Source organism: Ciconia boyciana, chromosome 2 (genome assembly GCF_034638445.1).
Source record: "Ciconia boyciana chromosome 2, ASM3463844v1, whole genome shotgun sequence".
Taxonomy (NCBI): Eukaryota; Metazoa; Chordata; class Aves; order Ciconiiformes; family Ciconiidae; genus Ciconia; species Ciconia boyciana.
This window is the reverse complement of record NC_132935.1, coordinates 108,377,436-108,402,758: the sequence shown is the minus strand read 5'-3', so window position 1 is coordinate 108,402,758 and position 25,323 is coordinate 108,377,436. Positions and strand designations below refer to the sequence as shown.

At 41.6% G+C, this 25,323-nt stretch overlaps 1 protein-coding gene across 1 annotated transcript in view; it reads left to right on the top strand.

The window, feature by feature from the left end:
* Nucleotides 1–23,898, top strand: part of RAMP3 (receptor activity modifying protein 3) — a 61,724-nt gene extending 37,826 nt beyond the window's left edge. Inside the window, exon 4 of the mRNA XM_072851398.1 lies at nucleotides 23,624–23,898. Coding sequence (XP_072707499.1) covers nucleotides 23,624–23,879 — 256 coding nt within the window. The 3' untranslated portion in view covers nucleotides 23,880–23,898. The remainder of the gene's footprint in view (nucleotides 1–23,623) is intronic.
* Nucleotides 23,899–25,323: the final 1,425 nt, after the last annotated feature.

The window sequence follows — 25,323 nt, the reverse complement described above, 5'->3', positions numbered from 1 at the left end:
AGCATGATGTTATATGGTATGGAATATCTCTTTGGTTAGTTTGGGTCATCTGCATGGTTGTGTCCCCTTCCAGCCTATTGTGCATCCACCAGTCTATTCACCTATTCACTGGGGGGGGGGGGCAGAGTGAGAAACAGAGAAGGCCTTGATGCTGTGCAAACACTGTTCTGCAAAAGCTAGAGCATTAGTGTGTTATCAGTACTGTTTCGGTCAAAATTCTGAAACACAGCACCGTATGAGCTGCTATGAAGAAAATTAACTCTATCCTAGCCAGGCCCAGTACAATCTCTACCCCTTACTCCATACCATTTACGTCCCGCTCGGGAACTACACTATCCAATACATCCTCGTTAATCACCAGCCCCCTTCCCATCCTTTGATTTATACACAGATATCTTCCCTTAGTCTACAGATCACCCTGTGAAATGCCCGTAACATGTCCATAACATGTCCATTGAGTTAATTTAGTCCATGACTTGGGTTCTCTCTGTTATGGTAGTTGCTCTGAACAGGAGAAATGCGTTGTGTTGTGTTACTGGACACCAAAATCAGCTCAGGTTAGGTCACTGCTGTACCTGTTCAGCTTTTGCAAGGCTCTTGCTCTGTTGCTTTAGGTGATTCCTGCTGTGGTACTTCCTAAAATAGACAACTTAAATAATGGGTTATTTTCCCCCTAAGGTTAAATCTCCTTGAGGTACACATTGGATTTCCCCATTCTCCTGCATCACCCACCAAGTATACTGGGTCCTTGAACAAAAGCAATCCCATGAACAGGTTTGCCTTTTCTGAAGGGAGAAGCAAACCATGCTGTCTTTCCCAGCCAGTGTCCCACATGCATTACAGGGACCTTATCTCCTTCTACAATATGCAGGGGTTTTGTTTGGTCAGGGCCAGGTCAGTTACCTGATCCTCTCGTATTAACTGGCTTCTGCTAAATTTTAATCCCACTGCTTATATGTCCCAGTGGCCATCCCTTTCAGTATGGTCTTTAACAGTCCACTGTATCTTTCAGTTCTTCCGGCAACTGGTGTGTGATAGGGAATGTGGTACACCCAATCAGCACCATGTTCCTTGGCCCAGGTGCTAATGAGGTTGTTTTGGAAATTAGTCCCATTGTCTGACTCAGTTCTTTCTGGGGTGCCATGTTGCCACAGAACTTGCTTTTCAAGGCCCAGGATGGGGTTTCGGGCAGTGGTTTGGGTTACAGGGTATGTTTTCAACCATCCTGTTTTTACTTCTGCCATGGTAAGCAGATGATGTTTGCCTTGGCGGGTTTGTGGCAGTGTGATATAATCAGTCTGTGAGGCCTCCCTTACTGATATTGCATCCACCATCCTTTACACCAGAGAGGCTTTACTGGTGTGGCTCACTTGGTTATCGTGTAAGTTTCACATTCATTAATAACCTGTGCAATGGCTTTGGTGGTTAGGTCTACGCCTCGATCTTGAGCCCAAATGTATGTTGCATCTCTTCCTGGATGTTCTCATGTTGAAATTCGCTCACCTGGCTGATGAGTGAAATATTTTTGCCTGTCTCGGAGCCTGGTCATGGATAGGGACTGAATAGCTTTTGCCTCTTTTATGATTTATATCTCTTTCCTCTCCTGTCCTGCTGAACAATAGGCTGCCTCTTCTGATTCTTCCTCTCCCCCCTCTCAGGAGGAGCTTCTTCTCCTCTTACTAACCAAGTTGACCTCTGCTTCCACTGTTTCTTCTTGACTACAGGAGCAACTATTATGGTTGAGGGTTAGGTTTCTGGTTTAGTCTCAGTACCTGTTTGTGTGGCCTCAGAGCAGGAGACCTTCTTGCCCCTTTGAGGGCACTGGGCAGCGGCTCAGTCGACATGGGCCAGGCCCCAACACAGCTTTAGAAGTTGCTGTGTTACACAGAAGGTGTTGCCAAGCTTGCACCAGACAACAGGAACATGAGACACTAAGGAGTAGTGGACAAGATGTTTGGTGAGTGCTGGAAACACAGGTCTTAATTCTTGACAGAGTTGTTTGGAAGCTCTATCCAAAGTGCAGATGTTAAAGCTCAGGATTAAGGGACTAGACACACTGATGTAGCCACTCAGCATTTCATGTGTCTTGGAAAGCAAACTAGAAGGGGAAGATAAACAGCCATATTAAAACACCTCTTTGGAAGCAAAACCTCTGTGGTTCTGTAAAGATTCTGATTTTTTTTTATATATTATTTGCATGTCAGCATTGCAGGTGTGCCTGTGAGGGTCTGAATTACAGCATTACCTTGAGGATCTATTCAACTTCAGAAGAAAAAGAACCTAAAGTGGATGCAACCTCTCAGCCTTTGAGGAGACTACTTAGGAGGCTGCTGAAACAGGCAGTAGCTTGAGTGCCTTTGTAAAGCAACTCTTGATTTACTCTGTTTTCTCTGAAGAGAGAATTGCATCCCTTGCTTTTTGCTCAACAAAGAGTGTTGCCCCTGCTGCCATCTCTGTAGCTGCTCTGATTGTACCACTGCTCACAAGGCCTTTGGAAGCAGACTAGGAAATGTTTATGTTAGAGGTCAAGATGGTGGCAGACTGGTCTGCAGCGATCATGCCCTGGTCGAATTCACAATCTTGAGGGATATGGGCCAGATGAAGTGTAGACTCAGGACCCTGAATTTTAGGAGAACAAACTTTCAGTTGTTAATGAATTAGTGCATGGGACCCCCTGGGAAACTGCCCTCAGGGATAAAGGAGCAGAACAGAGCTGGCAGCTCTTTAAGGACTTTTTTTTTTAGAGTGCAAGAGCTCTCGATTCCTATGTGTAAGAAATCAGGCAAGGAAGGCAGGAGACCAGCATGGCTAAGTAAGGACCTCCTGGTCAAATGAAAGTGTAAGAAGGAAATGCACAGGCAGTGGAACCAGGGACATGTATTCTGGGAAGAGTATAGGGATGATGCCCAGATGTGTAGGTATGCTATCAATCAGGAAAGCTAAGGCATAGTTGGAGCTGAATTTGGCAAGGGATGTGAAGAACAATAAGGGCTACAGGTATGTTGGTGAGAAAAAGAAGATTAAAGATTATTTAGCCCCCTGATAAATAAGACAGGAAAACTAATTACAACTGGTATGGACCTATTTTGCCTTTTTAATTTTTAGAGGGACATTAATCATCACTGGAAACAGTATTTTATCCCCATACAAACTAGAAGCAGGTCATGTACATCATGTGAACAAAAAAGCTGCTTTCTAGCAGCAGTCCCTTCAGCTCTCTGAAGGAGGTTTGGTTTGCTGGCAGAAGAGCATTTCTTTTAGGTCATGGTTTAACCCCAGCTGGCAACTAAGCACCACACAGCCGCGTGCTCACCCTCCTCCCCTGGTGGGGTGGGGGAGAGAATCTGAAGATCAAAAGTAAGAAAACTTGTGGGTTGAGATAAGAACAGTTTAATAATTGAAATAAAATCTAATAATAATAATCATAATAACAATTATTAGTTATATCTAATATTATCTAATATATCTAACATTAGATATATTGTATCATAATAACAGTTATTATTATTTAATAACTAATAATAAATTGTAATGAAAAGGAAAAGAACAAGGGAGAGAGAGAGAGAGAAACAAAACCCAGGAAAAAAAAACCAAGTGATGCAACCGCTCACCACCCACCGACCGAAGCCCAGCCAGTCCCTGAGCAGTGGTCGCTGCCCTCCCGGCCAACTCCCCCCAGTTTATATACTGAGCATGACATCATATGGTGTGGAATAGCCCTTTGGCCACTTTGGGTCAGCTGTCCTGGCTGTGCTGCCTCCCAGCTTCTTGTGCATCTCCTTGCTGGCAGAGTATGGGAAGCTGAAAAGTCCTTGAGTTAGTATAAACACTGCTTAGCAACAACTAAAACACCAGTGTGTTATCACATTATTCTCGTGCTAAATCCAAAACACAGCACTATACCAGCTACTAGGAAGAAAATTAACTCTATCCCAGCTGAAACCAGGACAGTATCCGCTGCTAATTCGATACTATCTATGACATGCCCAGGTCCCATACTTTCCAATACATTTCAATTAATCACCACCGCTTTTCTTGTCTTTTAATATATACACACAGATACCATTCCCTTGGTCTATGGGCCATCCCTCTAAAATGTCCGCTGGGTTCATTTAGTCCATGACTTTGGGTTCCATCTGTCATAACAGTCTTTCAGGGCAGGAGAGATGGTGTGTGGTGTTGGATTGTTGCATGCTGAAGTCAGTTCTGGTTCCATCACTGCTGCATTTTGTTCGGTTTCATCGAAGTTTATTCTTCACCAATCTGGGTGATTTGTACTGTAATACTGTTGATATGACATATAACAACTATAGTAGTAATGATATACAGTATTACGTAGCAAATAATACCATAGAGTTCGAATCATTGGCTATTCTCACCCAAAATCAAATCCCCTTGAGGTACACATTGGACTTTCCCATCCTTCCACATTACCCACCAAGTGCACCCAGGTCCTTGAGCAAAAGCAATCCCACGAATGGGTTTTCCTTTGCCTGAGGCAGGAATAACCCACACTGTCTTCCCCAACATATTTTGTGTACTACAGGGACTTTATCCCCTTCTACAGTATGTAAAAGTTTTGATTGGGCAGGGCCAGCTCGATTGGCAGATCCCCTGGTGTTGACTAACCAGGTGGCCTTTGCTAAATGTGTATCCCAATGTTTGAACGTCCCACCACCCATTGCTCACAGTGTAGTCTTTAACAGTCCATTGTATCATTCGATTTTCCCAGAGGCTGGTGCATGATAGGGGATGTGATATATCCACTCAATGCCATGCTCTTTGGCCCAGGTGTCTATGAGGTTGTTTCAGAAATGAGTCCTGTTATCTGACTCAATTCTTTCTGGGGTGCCATGTCACCATAAGACTTGCTTTTCAAGGCCCAGGATAGTGTTCTGGGCAGTGGCATGGGGCACGGGATATGTTTCCAGTCATCCGGTGGTTGCTTTCACCATTGTAAGCACATGATGCTTGCTTTGGCGGGTTTGTGGGAGTGTGATGTAATTAATCTGCCAGGCCTCCCCATATTTATATTTCAGCCATTGTCCTCCATACCATAAAGGCTTTAACCGCTTGGCTTGTTTGATTGCAGCGCATGTTTCACATTCATGGATAACCTGTGCAATAGTGTCCATGGTTAAGTCCACCCCTCGATCACGAGCCCATCTATATGTTGCATCTCTTCCTTGATGGCCTGAGGTGTCATGGGCCCACTGAGCTATAAATAATTCACCCTTATGTTGCCAGTCCAGATCCACCTGAGCCACTTCAATCTTAGCAGCCCAATCCACCTGCTGGTTGTTTTGATGTTTCTCAGTAGCCTGACTCTTGGGTACATGAGCATCTACATGACGTACTTTTACAACCAGATTCTCTACCCAGCCACAACCCAGATGGGTTTTTGCCTCTGCGCTGCCAGTTGCTCTGCTTCCATTGCTGTAACCACCCCCACAGGGCATTTGCTGCCATCCATGAGTCAGTATAGAGAGAGCACTGGCCACTTTTCTCGTTCAGCAATATCTAAAGCCAGCTGGATGACCTTCACCTCTGTAAACTGACTTGATTCCCCTTCTTCTTCAGCAGTTTCTGCGACTTGTCATATAGGACTCCATACAGCAGCCTTCCACCTCTGATACTTTGCCACGATATGACAGGACCCATCAGTGAACAGAGCATATTGCCCTGTCACTCCAGAAATACAGATGGGTTCCACTCCTTTATAGCTTGATGGCATTAGGGTACACTGCACCAGTGTCTACTAGAGCCTTATACTCCTGTGGGTCTGATGTGCCAGGCCATCGAATCCACACAGTCCAGTAAACCCGGTTGTCCCTTTCCTCCACCTGGCTGCAGGCAGGGCCCCTCTAGTCCTGGTGAGATTATTTGTTACTTGCTTCTTGTAAATGCAAATCAAAAGTCCCTTTATTAAGATTCAAAGTAAAATCAGCCCTTCTACTCTGTCTGGGGAACAGTTCGCTGGAAACTGGAGCAGCGATTTTCCTGGACGAACCCCCTTTGGTGATTGTTTTTCCTTGCAACTCACATACATACCTTGTGCCTCTAGGGTCAAGGTAGATTTTCCATCCCACTTCCTCATGTCCTCTCCATGGTCACGCAGGTAAAACCGCAGGGTGGCCCATGGTGTGTATCCACTACATGCTTTCTCTTGAGCAGAGGGACACTTACTCCTAATAGCTGAGATACTGGTTCATAGAGGTGGGGAGCAGGACATCCCTTCTTTGAATCACTGGAACTCCCGGGGGGACAGTTTCTCAGCTAGCATGTCCGGCAGTTTGTCTACAGCTGAGATGCAGGCCTGAAGGGAGGAAGAGATACTTTCTTCATATTGCTGGAGTTGGCCAGCCAATTCATCCACCGTTGGTTCCTCTCTATCTTTCCAGGTCATTACTGCCAATGAGTTTATATGCGATGCTAGTGTTACCCCACAAGTGTGAGGTCATTTACCCAGTGTGTGAGACACCAATATACACACAGGGCAGAGGTATTTTATTTCATGTCTGCACAGAGATAGGTGCTAGGTGGTAGCTCCACAAAGCTAGCACAAAGTTTGGTCATACAGGTACAGTATTTATACAGTCTAGTTATGCATATGCATAAGTAATTACACAAAGCAGTTTTCTATTGGTCTACATTTCTCTTATTTCAACTTAAAGCTACAGTGCTACTTTAATATTCTGTGCATGCTCAAAGGGGAGGGGTCTCTGCTTGGGCAGGGGTCTCCAGTTTAAGGGGTGTCACTTTTAGTATTATAATGAAGATAGTTCGTGTGAGGGTGCTTATTATCTCACTTCTACTAGTAGTTTCAGATGGTTCCCAAAACATCTTAATTAGCTTACATATTTCTCCAGGACGTGCTTTACTCCCAAGGATAGTAATTATTGTTTAGATGTTCCACGTTCCAGTCTGAATCCCCCTTATCAACTTTACGTAAGTCCTGGCCTTCCACCAGCTCCTGATTGATAGACTACACTAGTGCGCTCCGTACAAACTTCCGCCACATGGGTCATGTGCACTTGACTTCATCTGGATCTTTGGATAACTGCTCGTTGTTCAGGTCATCATAAATCACCTCCAGCATGGCTAATTCCCTCAGATACTGGATACTTCTCTCCATGGTGGTCCACTTGCCTGGGTGACATATAACGTCTTCCTTGAAGGGATATCTTTCCTTCATGCCTGACAGGAGTCGCCTCCAGAGGCTGAGGGCTTGTGCCCCTTTTCCAATCACTTTGTCAATGCCCCCTTCCCTAGAAAGGGATCCCAGCTGCTTGGCTTCCTTACCCTCTAATTGCAGGCTACTGGCCCCATTATCCCAGTATTGGAGCAGCCAGGTGACAATGTGCTCACCTGGATGCCAACTGAAATCTTTTTGCGTATCTCGCAGCTCACTCATGGACAGGGATCGGGTGGTTACCATCTCATTTATGGGTTCTGCCTCTTCCTCCTCCTGTTCTCATGATGGCCCTGGTTCGTCTTCATCCCTTACTAAACAAGATGATTTTCTTGTGTATAGGGGCAACTGAGACTGGCATGGGTTGGTTCTCTGGTTCAGTTACAGTACCTGTTGTGGGGGTTAGAGTAGCTGCAGTGCCTGTCATTTTGTTGTCAGATCCAGAGACCTTCTCTTTCCCTTGAGGGTTCTGAATAGTGTTGAACAGGGCTTGGTAGGCATGGGCCAGGCCCCAGAACATTGCAGTGATTTGTGTCTCTGGAGTTGCCAGGGTGACAACATAATTTTTCCAAATACTTTACTAGTTTTTCAGGATTCTGCACTTGTTCAGGGATGAAGTTCCAAAACTCTGGAGGTGCCCACTGTCCTACATAATTGCCCATACTGTCCCACACACCCTGCCACTCGTGACTATCCAGCCTTGGGGCACATCTCTGGATGATATTCTTAAATTCCTTATTAACCTTAGACAAAACCAAAACAATATTCTCCAGACATACCAATAGAAGTATCTTAACTACCCAAGGATGTTCAAGATACTGAAAAGTTATGGTAACGAAGGAGGAAACATAGAAGAAGGTAGTGAAGGTGCCATTCTGTATTTCCTCCATAAAAAAAAACTCAGGAAGGAGTATAATTGCTAATTGTCTCCACAAGGTGGTACCTGAAGTACAGTAATGGCTTCAGTAAAAAACTCAGATATCAGATTAAGCTCAAGGCCAGTGTTTTAATAACAAATCTCCTAGGCAAAACATCACTAATCACTGTAGAGCACAGCAAACTGCAAAGACCGACACTGATCTTAAACATGTACAGCAAAAAAAAAGAGCATGGTGCAGATAAACTAATATCAAGAACAGATGAATCAATATTGTGACCAGCAACTGTTAACAGATATAAATTCCTTAATACACTCTGGTTAATCTGTTATCTCAAACCCTTCATGCCCCATGTTGGGTGCCAAAAAGGACTGTCATGGTTTAACCCCAGCTGGCAACTAAGCACCACACAGCCACTCACTCACCCTCCTCCCCTGGTAGGATGGAGGAGAGAATCTGAAGATCAAAAGTTAGAAAACTCATGGGTTGAGATAAGAACAGTTTAATAATTGAAATAAAATCTAATAATAATCATCATCATAACAATAATCATAATAACTAATAATAAATTGTAATGAAAAGGAAAAGAACAAGGGAGAGAGAGAGAGAGAAACAAAACCCAGGAAAAAAAACCCAAGTGATGCAACTGCTTCACCGACCGAAGCCCAGCCAGTCCCCGAGCAGCGGTCACTGCCTGCCAGCCAACTCCCCCCAGTTTATATACTGAGCATGACATCGTATGGCATGGAATATCCCTTTGGCCACTTTGGGTCAGCTATCCCAGCTGAAACCAGGACACTTGCTGAGCAGACCTGTGTTATCTTCTCCCCATGAAAAGTATTCAGTGGTTGGACACTGTTAAATATTCAGTGAGAGAACAGGCTTCTGTAGCAATTCTCTTCCCTGTAACTTGTTCTATGTATTGGCTCTTCGCCTTCATTAGAGATGTGTCTAAAAAAATTGCAGCATGTGATACCTCAAATAAAATAACAATTCTATGTAATGTCTTTGCTGCTAAACTGAAAATTTATTGGTTGCATGCACTGAAGGTATTTGCTACTGATAAAATTTTCCCATTCTAGAGACAGCAAAATACAGCTAGAACATTATTTTTTTGAGACAACTGTCCTTATAAAATATTTCTTTTCCTCAAAAATGATGTTATGTCACACAGGTTTGGAAGTACTTGGTGCTTTTACAAAATTGAGCATTCAGACCCATTCTGCTTCAAAGTAATACTCTAATATGAATTAATTAGTCTGATTTTGGGGGGAAGTGTGTTCTTTGTTTGTTTTTCTTAAAGGAGAATCACTGCTGAACAGTATTGAATTGTTCAGTATAATGCCCTTGTATCAAGATAACTGTCCTCACTTAGGACGTTTAATGCAATTAAATTCTCTGAGCTGCTGAGCTTTCTTGTGCTTTTGTACAATTTCACCTTTCAGCATGCTGTTAAGTTGTATTTTTTTTCTCTACTGACTGTTTGCAAGCAAATACCTGTTTGTTCATGGAAAGTCCACAGCCATCTGTTATGGCATTTCAACTGGGAGGTAAAGAGCAATGCTGAGCAGGAAATAAGTGACAAATGTGAGAATTCATTTGTGATTAAGGTGGTGGTATTTGAGGGTGCAGTGTCACCAGCAAATTTGTAAACTTGACACAACCAAGGTTTTCTACACACAGATAGTGCTTTGTCCAGTCAGAATACTCCAGGAAGGAAAACAACTATTTTGTAACAATAAGAACTCAAAAATTTAATCTTCAAGGACATTGTTCAAGGTCCTTTAATTTTGTTATCTCTGACTCTGCTTACTTGAAGATGTCAAGGAACATGTCAAGCCCCCTTTCCCTCCGTTGTTAGATTAATTTACATTCAGCTTTGTTTTTCTTGAAAGAAGCTGGAGGGGCTATAGAAATCTTGGAACAACGAAGCTCAGTAATCTTGTACAAATGTTGCTATGGCATTCCTTAGACTTCCAGTGATATTGCTTTGAATATAAATGGGATAGGACTTGATTAGCAAGGGCACTTACCATTTGTCTAGATGATGTGGGTCTTGCTATTCTTCCTTTCCACGTAGTGCTGAAAACACTTTGCAGAAGCATAAAAATATGTTTACTAATAAGTTGTGATGTTCACTATTGGCTACAGTTCTGCAAATGAGATCCCCATTCTTCAAATGAGAGCAAACAAGTTTTCTTCCCATTCATATGAATTATTGCTTTTGGAGTTCAGTAGGCACCTGTGCTTTGAGTTTCAGAAGAAAAGGAGTCTTCTGGTGGGTGTGTCCACACAAAAGCTCCAGCACCAGCTGCAGTGTAATGTCAGCTCAGCTGCCTTCCTTTAAAACCAGGTAGATTGGGAACAATACTAGTCCACTCCACAGGAGAATAGAGCTGAGCAAAGCTGTCTGCAAAAATGAGATACATGAGCTTGTTCTGAGGTGCATGTAGGTAAGGCTAAACTGTTTCTAATATTCAGGCTGGCTAACTGAAAGTTACCATGGTATAATTGTATTGCACTGTGTTGGTTTAGTGGCTTACTGATCTACGGATTGCAAAAACATCTTTTTATTTGTGGTTCATTTACCATAGGAATAAAGGTTATGGACTAATGTTGTATAGTTATAATTACAGGGAAAGTTGCTGTGTTAGAGTTACCTAAGTTCTTTCCAGGTAACTTCTTTCCAGGATTAGTGAGAAATTATTATATTGCTGGTTGGCCAGATTAATATGGTTCAGTCCCTTGCCACTTTATGCTATTGAAGGGAGGAGTCTTTTGACAACATTATGTAGGCTGTTCACAGGGAAGCTTTTTTTACTGCTGTTCCCACTAGACCACCACCTCCTTTATCTGGGTCTGGAAGTGATGATTTAAATAGCAATAAAACATTACTGTTGAGGAATTCCATTCTAGGTCTGTGGTTTAGCAGTGATTTTGTTTTTCCTGTTGCTGAACTTGAGGGTTAGGATTTTTCAGTGTGTTCAGTGATTTGGCTGGAGGAGGAACTCTGTTCCTATGGGAGCACTATGTTTCATTAGACCTAAGTTTAGCAGAACATTGCTGCAGCTTAGCAGACCACTCCCACATTGGTTTGCCAGTAAAACAGTTAATGTCCATGCTCATCTAGATTTTCATCTACACTTTGAAATAGATTAATAATAGTAGGATTAATATGTTTGGTTTAATAGTAGGATTAATTCTTACAGGATTAGGGGCTGGTTCATTGCTGCAGAGTTTGATGGAAATCAGCACTTTTTTTTTTTTTTTTTTTTTTTTTTTTTTTTTTTTTGCAAATCAGCAGGAGTTTTGCTGGGGACTGCAATGTTAGGGAAGGTGTCTTCATGGTTTTGTATGCATTTGTTTTGCTGTTGAGACTTAGTTAGTCAAGCGACTTGACTCTAACCAGGGCCCCAGACAGACTGCAAACTCTGCTGCTGCTGCTCATATAGGTTTCTGTCTCTTAAGCTGCTCCCATGCATCATTTTGCTTACTTTAAAGCTAGCAGCACAGTATGTTTTTCCAAGAGCAAAGCTGGCTTCTGCATTGTGGGGAAAAAAAGCCAATAGCACTTGGAGAGAGTAGAAGACAGTATCAGTTGGTAATATCCACCACAACAGTACTTCATATAATCTTAAGACAAACAGGCTTGCAAAAAAGATCTTGTGAGAAGTCTGATAAGTTTTGAAAGTACAGAAGAACCTAGCTACCCATGAGCAAGTACAAAACCTGCTTTTCATCTGTCAAGGACCATGTTTCCTTTTTGCAGTACCTGGAGAGGTGATGAGTGGTCACAGATGAGTTGATGGTGATGAGATTCCATAGGTGACAGCAAGCCTGGTGCACAAGTATTGCCAGGAGTAAAAATTTGCCTCTCACTAGGGAGTAAACTATTATCCGGTGTCCATGCATTTTTCTGTATTTAAGACTGGAATCAGTGCTGTGAGTTTATTCTGAAAGATCAGCTTCTTTAGGGCACATAAATGCTATTGGTCTCCTAAGAACATTCCTGGTTCCACGTATATAAGGAACACTGAGATTTCTTTTTGCATGGCTGAGCTGAACTCAAACGTCTGGTCTATTGTTAAATTGAATTTCCTGACTTTCTCTTTTCTGCTATGAAATATGCATTTTCCCAGACATCAAAGTTCTTCATCAAAGACCTTCATCAAAGGTCATCGTTTTCATGAGAAACTGTGGAAGGGAGAAACAGCAGGTATGAAAACCAAGTTTGAAGTAGTCACAAAAGTATTGTGAATTCTTAATTCTGTTTTACTTTCTCACCTTTATGGACTTATTTGCAGCATGTCTCAAAAGTATGATTTCAAGTTGTCAGGATATGCAAGTCTAGGTAACAAATGTCTTTTAGTGAGCTTTGCAGGATCTGTGCAGAACTTAAAATTGACAAGCCATTTGTTGAATGTAGACAAGGGTTTGATCTTTGGGTGAAAAATACAAACTTGATGCATTTGCAGGGGAATGAAGCGAGATGAAAGCAAGATGTAATGAGTCCCGCCTCCATTTTGTGTCTGATTTCTGGTATTGTGGTTTGGTTCACTTGCTGTGCAATGCTCCAGAAGCTTTTTCTTCTGATAGCTCGTTATTAGGGCTCTGTTGAAGCATGTCAGGGGTCTCATCTGGCCTGTGTGCTGAGGTTTGCCTTTTGTGGAAACAAAGGGAGAGGAAGTGGATAACTATGCAGAATTAGTTTGTAACTGAGGTCCCTTTAACCTGGGAACTGTGTTGCAGTCTTCAGTAACATAAATGAAACTGGAATTTATATCAAAGCTTGCATGAACTCTCTGGGAGGAGAGCCTCTTGCACGTGCTCAGGACTGAGGTGCAGGGTGTCTTTTATACTTTGAATTAAAGATGGTGATTCATATATTCCTTATTTGCAAATGAGCAGCTCAGGTCTCGGTCACTCATGGATATCCTTCAGGCTGTCGCAGTTTTGTGTATATTCTGAGATAACTGCTCAGGTGTGACCTTGTGCTTTGTTTTCCCTGAGTTCAGTGTGGACAGCATTTTCCTTTCCTGTGTATGTCAGTCAGGTGCAAAGGAAAGAGCAGAAAGAAGTTCAGGGCATCCTTCCGTTCCCCTCTGTCAGGTTCTGGCAGACCTGGTGCTCTGTTGTCCAAGTAATCCCTGAAGTCGGAGCTTTTCTGGAGCTCTGCTTTCTCTGAAAAAACAGGCCACTTTCTGGCCTGATTTGCTAAGGAATTAAGTAATATGTAGTCATGCTCTGTGTGTGTAGCTCAAACAGTGGAGATTTCACAAGAGGAGGGTGGTTTGCAGTACCCCAGTTGCAGGATAAGAATCGGAGTCCTTGTAAGCAGTGTGGGTTGTAGCTAGAGCCTGGTCCTGAGCCCAGGAGATCAATATTCTATTCCCAGTTCTGCCATGAACTACTCTGCTGCAGGCAAATTGTAATTCCATATTATGGTTTAGTTTTCTCATCTAGAAAACAATGAGGACGTTTGCTTCCTTTGCAAATTAATGAATGAAATGTATTAGATGACCCATAGGCATTATTAGCAATATTTTTTTGCCTGTATTCATTAGTAAAAAATACAAACCACTAAAATGTTTGCGTATAAAAGTCAGTGTCTGAAATAAGTCTTGCACACTTTTTTTGTGTTACCATCCCTTATTTAGAAATTAGTTGTTTTACTTTAGCTAGCATTTCATAACTGCTGTCTGACTTTGAAACCAAAAGTATACAGTTATCCATGCTGGTGTTTTATTTGTTTATTCATTTTTCAGTGGTATCTGGTCTCTCACTGTCACTGCAGGGATACTTACATGTGTGAGGTTTTGAGTACAAATGTTCTGAAGTGATATGGAAAATATGCCACATTTGTCTGGCTCTTTTATAGCAGAAATTGTAAAGGGAAGGCTTTCTTTGCTTTGTTTAACCTGCTGCCTACAGCAGCACAGCAAACAGGATTGAGACTAAGAAACAAATACAGCTACTGTGGGCTTCATTTATAACACTTGCAAGGCAATTGATATATAACAACAATCCCTGTATTTTTTTTTTTACTTGGGAAGTTTTTGGACATGTAAACTGGGTGCCAACTATTTGTATTTGACACATATGGTCCCTATTAAGGTAGTCATCAGAGACCATATTGTCTTTCATTACACAGTATTTTTGTGAGGTTGGACAATGCTACTTTAGCCTCATCTTACAGAGGGACAAATAAGGAACAGAGATGTCTAACTGATGAGCACATGCAGATTGGGTTGGCAACACCTCTTCTTCATGAGCATCTGCATGACAAACTGCCACAGTTCCTTGTGGCGCTCTAGCATCGTGCTGTACAGCATGATGGTTCAGAAACAGATTTGTGAAGAGTGCATATTGTGGTGGTGGAGGAGGAGGAATACAGTAGAGTGTAGAAACCTTGTCATATGTGCCAAGTTAAACTGCCCTTGCTTTTTGGTTATATGACCTGAATTCCCAAGTACTTTTCACAGAATCACAGAATTGTATAGATTGGAGAAGACCTTTAAGATCGAGTCCAACCGTAAACCTAACACTACCAAGACCACCACTATACCATGTCCCTAAGCACCTCATCCAAACGTCTTTTAAATACTTCCAGGGATGGCAACTCAACCACTTCCCTGGGCAGCCTGTTCCAATGCTTGATAACCCTTTCAGTGAAGTAAAATTCCCTAATATCCAGTCTAAACCTCCCCTGGCGCAACTTGAGGCCATTTCCTCTTGTCCTATCACCTCTTACCTGGGAGAAGAGACCGACCCCCACCTCTCTACAACCTCCTTTCAGGTAGTTGTAGAGAGCAATAAGGTTGCCCCTCAGCCTCCTTTTCTCCAGGCTAAACAACCCCAGTTCCCTCAGCTGCTCCTCATAAGACTTCTGCTCTAGACCCTTCACCAGCTTCATTGCCCTTCTCTGGACATGCTCCAGCACCTCAGTGTCTCTCTTGTAGTGAGGGGCCCAAAACTGAACACAGTATTCGAGGTGCAGTCTCACCAGTGCTGAGTACAGGGGGACAATCACTTCCCTAGTCCTGCTGGCCACACTATTTTTGATACAAGCCAGGATACCATTGGCTTTCTTGGCCACCTGGGCACACTGCTGGCTCATATTCAGGCAGCTGTCAACCGACACCCCCAGGTCCTTTTCCGCCACGCAACTTTCCAGCCACTCTTCCCCAAGCCTGTAGCGTTGCATGGGGTTGTTGTGGCCCAAGTGCAGGACCTTGCACTTAGCCTTGTTGAACCTCAGACAATTGGCCCCAGCCCATCGATCCAGCCTGTCCAGGTCCCTCTATAGAGCCTTCCTACCTTCAAGCAGATCAACACTCCCGCCCAACTTGGTGTCATCTGCAAACTTACTGAGGGTGCACTCGATCCCTTCGTCCAGATCACTGATAAAGATATTAAACAGGACTGGCCCCAACACAGAGCCCTGGGGGACACCACTTGTGACCGGCCGCCAACTGGAGTAAACTCCATTCACCACCACTCTTTGGGCCCAGTCATCCAGCCAGTTCTTTACCCAGCAAAGAGTACACCCGTCCAAGCCATGAGCAGCCAGTTTCTCCAGGAGAATGCTGTGGGAAACCGTGTCAAAGGCTTTACTGAAGTCTAGGTAGACAACATCCACAGCCTTTCCCTCATCCACTAGGCAGGTCACCTTGTCATAGAAGGAGATCAGGTTGATCAAGCAGGACCTGCCTTTCCTAAACCCATGCTGGCTGGGCTTGATCCCTTGGTTATCCTCTACATGCCATGTGATGGCACTAAGGATGATCTGCTCCATCAGCTTCCCCGGTACCAAGGTCAGGCTGACAGGCCTGTAGTTCCCTGGGTCCTTCTTCCGGCCCTTCTTGTAGATGGGTGTCTCACATTAGCTAATCTCCAGTCAGCAGGGACCTCCCCAGTTAGCCAGGACTGCTGGTAAATGATGGAAAGGGGCTTGGTGAGCACTTCTGCCAGTTCCTTCAGTACTCTTGGGTGGATCTCATCAGGCCCCATAGACTTGTGAGTGTCTAAGTGGTGTAGCAGGTCACTAACCATTTCCCCCTGGATTATGGGGGCTCCATTCTGGTTCCCATCCCTATCTTCCAATCACTTTGGAATGATTGTAGCTGAAATTACAAATAATACACATGATTTCAAGGACTTTTAGTGACTGTCTTTAGGGATTTCCCTAGTTTTAAAAAATCTGTCTCTAAACAATTTCTGTAGATCTCATAAAGGCTCATGTCCCTCCAGACCCACACTACACACTTAAGCTCTGTTTATAAAATAAAATTAAGCACAAAATATTAAACAAGTATGTCCCAAACAACCCTTCACACAAGACAGAAGAAAGAGGAAAAGTGAGAAAATATATCGGAATTACTGTTATCTTCATTAGCTGTAATATCATAGTTTTCTAAAATGAAAGGTACAGTATAGTAAAAAGGTACATTTTTAATTAATCCTCTTTATCCTCCACATACAGTCTCATTGTCCTTCCAAATACCATTTTGTGGTTAAGCTTTCTTCTCAAGGTTTGGGAATTGGAGGTGTCTTCTTTAGCTCACAGCACTAAAGTCTGTCTTAAAAATTACTCTGCTTTCTTTCAGCTTTCAGTGAATAAAATTTGGCCCTTCTTTCCCCCTTGCCATTCTCTCTGTTTTCCATCAAATGTGAGTGTTATGACAATAGCTGCTGGTGTTGGACCAGGGCAGAGAGCAGGCATCAGACTTCCTAAAATAGTACCAAATCCTCAGTCCTGTTTGCACTGTTACATGTTAAGCTCATTCCAAATTGAGATAGTGGGGTTGCTGCTGCAAACCTGGGGACATCTATTTACCAATGAACTTGTTAACGAGCAACTTTGCTATGTCTCAGGAGCTTACGCAGAAATGAGCTGCAGTTGTAACTGTGGTCTCAATCAGCTGCTCTATCATCAAAGTTGTAATTCAAGTCAACTTTAGAAACTGACCAGTGAGTGATGATTTGAAAGCAGTGAGTCACAGATGACCCTATTCTTATGATAAAGAGATGTACAATTTCAAGCCAGACATGCAAAGTGTCTGATGTGTGTGTTAATTAACATAGCAGCTTAATATCTGTTGTGTCAAACTGGTGAAGGGATTTGCCTCAACTTGGCAACTTCCAGGAGAATTCACGTTCACCACTAAACTAGCACGTGTTTCTTCATTGCTACTCTGAAAGTTAACTCAAGAAGGATTTATTTGGAGGAGTTCAGCCTTCTTCATTTTAGTCTTTGTCTCTGAGTTCATGATTAAGTAATGTATTCTGACATAATTCATTGTTCATGCAACAGCATAGTAAATAATGGTTTAGACAAACTATATTAAAGCCACAGCTCTTGACCCAGATCACTGCATAGAGCAGAGTGACACTGCAATGTTGTAATCATCTCTGAGGAGCTAAACAAACTCTTACCTGGAAGATACAGTATGTGAACGAACCTTGGCAAGCCAGACATTTGCAGAGCGTTTCAGCGTTTGGATTGCAGGTTGCCAGTTCCATGTGCTGCTCTTGCATCCAGCATTTTCCTGTGTCCTCCACAGTGCATCCCCTGTATTTCTGTTTCTCTCTTGGCTGGAGAGGTGGGAATTCGTGAGGTGGCTGACAGCATCCGAGACGCAGTGCAGATTCTTCAGCGTGTTAAGTACATCTTTTTCCACACATCATCACTATTTAGGAGGTGTGGTGCATATAAGAAGCTGGATACATATGCTCAAGTTTTTGTGGGATTAGGATTTGCCTTTGCTTACTCTTTTGATTTTTGTCAAATTCAAGGGAGTTATGGGACTCTAATTCAAGGGAGTTACGTGGCACATTGATGGCTTCAGAGAGTACTTCTCTTGTGAACTGGTGTTCCCCAAAAATGGGCTGAGTTTACAAATAAGTAATCATTAAAATATAGCTTAGGAGTGGTGGAGGGCAAAGCCCACTTGCTAGTAGAAGCTTCTGGCTTGGTAAAATTCCAGTGCTACTAAATTTTTCATCTTTATAACATAGTACCTGGTGTCAGGCTACATTTCCCTCCTTGTTCTACATTTGGTTAATGTAGTAGTTTCTGTTGCTCATTGGAGATGGACGTTAGGTATATAAACTACTGCTTACATCTACAGTTCCTCTTTATATTTACATTTTCTTACTGTATATTTAGGAAATTAACAACAATTTAGTAATAGTTGTGCATTTTAGGGTTTTCAGTTAGGTTTATTCAACCATTTTTCATTTTCCAGACAGCTGTTGATGTGAAGCCAAGGGTGGAGATCTGTAATTATTTCAAAGGACACCAGAATGTATTTATTTTTAACCCAAGTGAGTAAATCTGTCACAATGCCCATTATTTAGCGCCATGACAGTAAACTATACTTTATAAAGTTGTCATTAAACCAGCAAGGGTTTTTTTGTGCCACCCCCACCCCTTCCTTCTTTATGCTTTGTAGTGCATTATTTTCTTCTGGATGAATTCTGTATTGGAGATCCACAACAGCAGATCTGATCTGATTAGGGAGGTAGAAGTGTGTCTGTAAGAATATTCCTCTTGGCAGAAGATATGTGATTAAAGGAATGGTGGGATACAGCCACAAATCTGTTTGGAGAGATGTTGAAGGAAAAAAGCTCAGAAATATTCCACCATATTTGTATGTTCATAGCTGATTATAAAACTAAAGCTTTCCTTTTAATGTGATGGTGAAACCTCAGGAGATAATCATCTTAAGGATTGGATCCTTATTTGAAGTTCATCCAGACTGTTACACCCTTAAATTCTATAAAATCTGGCTGCATATCACACAAGAATAGGCTTTTTTTTGTGAGGTTGTTTGGTACTTCCTGCCTCCACTTCATCTGGAAATGCTGTAAGAAGAGTCTTTCTCATCATATGATATTTATAATTATTATTATTTCAGCATTTCTCATTCCAGACTGGGTGGAGGTTACAAGGATGATCCGTTCACTTTGAACTCTAATTTAATATATGACTATGTATAAAGAAATTTCTTGGTTGAACCATCTGGGGGGGGAAAAAGAATTTTAAAACATCTTTATTAAAATACACCACATAACTTGTACTATCCTGGAACAGTGCCTCTAGATTCCTGTCCAGTATTGTAGAGTAGCAGAAGGAGTATGTGTCCCTGGAGTATTTATTGCCTGATTTACGTTAAAACTCGTTTATGCTAGAGAGAATTTTCCCAGTATTTTCTGAATACTTAGTGGACTCAAAATAACAAAAATTAACTCATAATGTATGTACCCTGCTGTACCCTTCCATAATTATATCACTAATCATGAGGCTGATTTATGTAAAATGGGGTAGTGAAAGTGTGGTGATTGTTTTGTTTTTTAATTCCTGACCCATCTCATTAAGCAATGGCAAAACATCCCTGACTGCATGTGTGCAGAGTGTCTCTGGGGTGGTCTAGCCATGAGTGCTGGAGAGATGGCAAAATTCTCCTACTGGAACTGCCGGTGGGTCTACTGCCTACAGCCAGTGAATGCCTTCAAAAGTTTGGTTTTAGTAACATGATATATGGTACTCTGCTTTTTGAGAATTGTTTGGGATTTTTTGAAAGAACAATGTTTCTTTGGAAAGTGCTTATTTGTTGAAACTCATAATGAAACAATCTATTTGTTTTCTTGTTTGTCCCCAAACAATCTGTTTAGAGGGGGAAGTTGTATTTTTTTTGTGTTTGTAAACCAATCATCTCTGCAGTTTTTCTGTGCAGGGATGTTGAGGAAAAAAGAGCAAGAATTTACCACATTCCTCCCTGGGGATGTGGGAAACTATGGATGAGATTCAAGCCCCCACTTAGACTGAGCAATGCCCTGAGTGGTAGGCAACTGGGTAGCCTGAGGTGGGTGAATGTAATACATCCAGCTGTGTATTTAAATAGTTTGAGTGGGCACTCCATGAAACACTGTCCCATTAAGGCAAATGTGTGCACTAGCATTCCTGATAAGGGCCTATTGTCCCGGTTCTTGGTTATAGGTAAATATATATACATAAGGTTTTCTCATGGGTAAAATAACTCACAAAATAAAATTTTCCACAGTTTTTACAAAAACTAACCATACAATTGTTATTATGTGTTTTAGTGGAAACATAAAGTATAGGAGAAAAAGTGTTTGTGCTCTGAAAATGAAGTATTGTTCTAGAATACTGAAAATTGTCTTTCAAGACAAATGTGTTATAGCTCAGACATTGCTCCAAAGAGGAATTAAGTATTTTTCATGTTCTCTGAAAGTGAGTGTTTTCAGTAATATGCTGCATGACCAAGTAGTTGGCTCCTCAGTAAAACTTACAATGATTCTCCTGAGCATATCAGGGGAAAGCATAGCTTTATATGAATTTTGGTGCTCAAACTATGCTTAGTTTTTGTTTTTCAGTACTGGCCTACTGAACTGAGTTGAAAGTCACAGATACATTAATTTTTCAGCCCACTGATCACAAAGCTTGTGACCTGGCTCCCAGTGAATATACCTTTTCTGAGTATTAACTAACTAGGGTCTTTGTAGCTAGCCTGAAAGAGATGAAAATGTGACTCAGCACAGACAATAACCTTCCCACACCTCCATATAATCCAAGAGGTGAAGGAGCTTGTGCTACTGTACTGCTCTCCAATCACTTGTTCTGGGAATAAGTAGAAAATGTAAATTCTCATTCTTTCCTTTCATAAAGTATGTAACTTTTATGCATTTTTGTTGAAGTACTCCAGTCAGAGGCCAGCGCATCTTTGTGATAGGCATTTTATTTTACAGAATAAAAAGGTTTCCTACTCTAGCCTTTACCATTTGAATAAAGAGAATTACATAAGGCATAAGAGAATTAAGCATAGGAGAATGAAATTTGAGTTAAATATCTATTAACCCCTACCTCCCTCTTAAAAAAGCCCAACAACTTGCAAACCAATTGATCACCTACAAACGCCCATGCTGTAGTAATGAGGATTCAGTTGCTCCCTTCTGAGGCAGCTGTTACACAGTACCATGCAGAGGATTTTTTTTAACGTGAACTTTTTGTTGCAGTGCATAAACTCTAAATTACTAAATATATTTAAGTGAATTGAGCTTTGCTGGCAGACATGTAATTCTCAAATAGTTGAGATTTTTTTCTTATCTACATTCTCACAATTGTGTGAAAAAAGTCATAGTGCAGGTAGCTTTTTTTTTTTTTTGAGAGAGGGTATTAAGGGAAAATTGTAAGGAATTCAAACTATTAAGATAACATTTTTATTCTATTTTGGCTCTTAGGGATTCAGTCTTTCAAATACAATAGAACTCCCTAATTATTTTTATCTGGCCTTTTGGCAACATTTAATCAGATTTTTCTAGCTATGCTGTACTTGTAATGCAAAATCAGTGGGAAATGTTTTTGTTTACACAATCTAACATTTATGAAAAAAATCTACAGAATTCTTGGAAGGACAGTGAACTTTCCATAGGATTTTATACCCGGGGGGGGGGGGGGAGAAAAAAGAAAGGTTTTATATCATTAAATCTTTCAGTTTAGGGTACTTTATATAAACTCCACTCAGGTCACTATGATTTATTGTTGGTTTTGTTATTCTGCATGAACAGATGGGCAAATTGAGGTGGCTGTGGCAGTGGGGAGCTGAAGCAGCCATTGATGGGACAAGCTTGCTCACCAGAGCATGGCCCAGAGCAGGGCTGGAGCAGAGCCCAATGCTCTCTGGAGCCCTGCCTGGTGTCTGTGCTAGACGGAGCCCTGACCTGTCTGGGCAACTGGATGCTAGCTCCACCGTCTCTCCATTGTAGTCTGTTGAACCTTGTAGGCATGCCTTTAGATGTATTATTCTTCAGGTCCTCTGGGACTGTGTCTCCCATATTCAGCTAGACATCTTCAGCTTCTAATTTAGTCCAAGGACATAAAGAATGGATGCTACTGGGTCGCATGGAAGAATGACACTATTAAAATAACAAACAGCTAATATTTGTATTTTATTTTTAGCTTATTTCCTGTTGTTTCCATGCGGCTGCTGATGTTGTCACAAAAGCTTCCTTTCTAGTTGGTTTGCTTAAAATATACATACATTGTGCATATATGTATCTGCGTGCCAGAGCATCTGGGTATGGACTTGCCAGATCGTCCAGTGTATTTGCTTATGAATAAAGCGGTATCAGCTCAAACTCCCTGAGAATGAGAACTGTGAGGAGGTTGCAGAAGGACCTTTCTGTGAGGCTTTTTCTTCATGTGTGAACACAGCCCTGAGAGCACAGATGCTCTGCAGCCTGTATTCTCAACCTATGGGCTTGTAGCATGGGCATACATTTCCCCTGACAGACAGGCAATAGACAGTGGACTTCAGTCTTGACCCAAACACTGAATGTCTCTCCTCCACTACTTCACAGCAAAGGATTGAGTCAGCATTAGTCCCCTGTGGTACTTAATGTCAGAACGAGTCATTCATCAGGAGTTACCGTATTTATACATACTGAAAGGGAGGAGGGTAGTGCAGAATACTGTCCCTTGAGGTGTCATGTGTTTTCTTGCTCTCTCCTTTCTATTTTTAATTTCCCTTTGAAGTGAGTTTATTGAGTGACACAGGACTGAAATAAATATTTAAAAATGCAACAGACAATAATTCAGCTTCCTTATTTCTTGCCCTGTTCATGTACTGACCAGACACCCTTCATCGTCTTAATTTCCTATCTCTGTCCTCAAACTCCATTCGTTTCCTGAATTTCTTTGGCTTATGATAACACCACAAAACCCATCTGATCACTCACTTAAGCTTATTGTTTCCTTTTTTTTCCTGAGGGGTAGCCAATTCTCATAAATATCTCCTAAGTTATCCCTGGACAGGTAAATTTCAGCACATGCTGTGTTGAAATCAAGTGTTAGGCATTACAAGGGGTTCCTAGTCTTTCATGAGCATTGCAAGCATGTAATTAGGGATGATTTTTTTTTCCCCCTGCTGGGCATTTGCTGGAGTTGGGAAAAAGATAAAGGTTGTCAAAAGCTAACTTTCTGTGTGTTTATTTTCCCATTATCTTATTAGTGCGGGTACAACAGAACTGAAATTGTTACACAGTAATGCATGTTGTGGCTCAGTCCCAGCATCACATCATCATTTTCACTGCAACTTCATGTCCAATGACAGATGAGGCATGAATTATCCACATTTTGCTCAAAATGTCCTGTTCTTGGCACATTTGTGTGTATGGTTTTTAAAGATACTGTAGATGTCTGTAGTGAGGGGATTCTAATTCTACTTAAGTGGCATTAGGAGGTCCTGGCTGTAGTAACAGCACCCAAAAGACAGGGTTTTGACCACTGTCCATCCAGGATCTCAGGATTTCACATGAAATCTCTTAGTTGTATGAGTACGTGTGAGTCAGTTCTCCTTCTGGCTCACTGTAGTATTTGGTACCCACAGCTTCCATTAAAGGTCCTTCAGCAGAGTATCTACATGATAGACCCACTCTTATAGATTCTATATGGCACCCTGTGGAGCTTTCTCTAAGTGTAATATGCATATGTGTTCTATTTAAACTTCTCTTCATTTTCTTCTTCTCGTAGGTATTACGACAACTTTACCCAGTGCACAGAACGTGAAGCCAACAATGCGAGTTGCTTTTGGCCAAACCCCCTTGCAGAGGGCTTTATCACTGGAATTCATAAACAATTCTTTTCAAACTGTACTTCAGAAAAGGTTCACTGGGAAGATCCACCGGATGAAATTCTCATAACTCTGATCTTGATCCCAGTCATGTTGACATGTGCCATGATAACACTGGTAGTATGGTGCAGCAAGAGAAGTGATATCCTGCTGTAAGTTGTTCTTTTGGGCTTTCTTTTTCTCCATTTCCTTCTTCCAAAAACAGTAAGAAAGGAGGACAAAGAGAAACTTGACATAAGGATTTCAGATCTGCTGAAACAGAACCTGTGAGATACTGAGACAGAGACAATGCTGCTGTGAACAGAGCTGCCTGCAGCTGCTGCCAAAAGTCACTGCTTCTCAGCTTGGCTATTGGTGTTGCTGGTGCAAAGCTCTCTGCTTCCATTGGGCCTCATCAACATGGAATTCACAGGCAGCTCCCAGAAACAGCAGAGTCCCCAGAAAATGGACCCCTTAGCTGCAAAAGGGGTAAAGTTACTTTCCCATGGGTAAAGCTGGTTGGTAAACTTAAGTTTTGCAAAACTGCATGTAAGTGTATGTACGCATGGTGTAACATTGACTGCGGGGGAGATATCTCTTGAGTTTTTGTGCAGGACACTTGAGGTTTTAATCTGTGAACCTTGTGACTTGCATAGAAGATCGCTGGAAAAGGAACTGAACGTGGAGGTAACCAAGTGGCAGCTTTTCCTGGAAGCTAGTCAAAAACATCATTATCAAGAACTGGAAGTATTGTCCTGGCAAAGGAAGAATTTATGTGTCTAGTGACTATCCCCACAGGGAAATTATCATGCCATGTTATAAAATAGTTTATAAAATTCCTTTAAGCATGGCTACTTGGAATTGTATGGCTTACAAAAACTCTGGGAAGATATACAGGTCTTATTTTACAGAGCTGGAAAATGTGAGAGGAAATTGATTGATTATAAATATACTAAGGAGTAATGAAGAAACTTTCATATGCCAGACTCTTTATTTTTCCTCTTTTATAATTATTATTCTTGATGACTTGTGTTCACTGTATACTCCCTGCTCTTCACTTCAATTTGTGCAAGTGATGTCCTCCAAATAAATATAAAGGTGTCATGTTGATTGAGGTGCCTTTTAGAGTACAGTTTTGTACATAAATAATTATTCATCCCATGAAGAGTGTGGGAACTAAAGTATGAACATCAAAGCTTGGAACAGACATGGGAGGAAAGATGAAAAAATGCTACTCAGAAATCTTATTCTATGAAGCTATTCCTATGTAACAGTTTAAATAAAGATCATATACCCAAAATAAACCAACTTCTATGTTTGTGTTGTAAACCTTTCTTTTCTGTCATTTCACAAAATGCCTTTCAGTCGAACACTCTTCTATTATAAGTGAGCAATATCTGTTAAAAGTGACTCTTCATTTTTCCATACCTTATGCACACAAATACAATACAGGTTGAATGGCCAAGTAATGGTGTTTCTTATCTCTGCTAGTTAGATTTTCTCCTTTAAGATTCTGGCCCAGTGTTGAGATTTAGGTCTGTGTGTATGAGAAGCGTTTCCAGGCTTGAATCAAATTAGAAGTGCCCCCTTTACTAGAATTGTTTATATGTAGATAGATAAA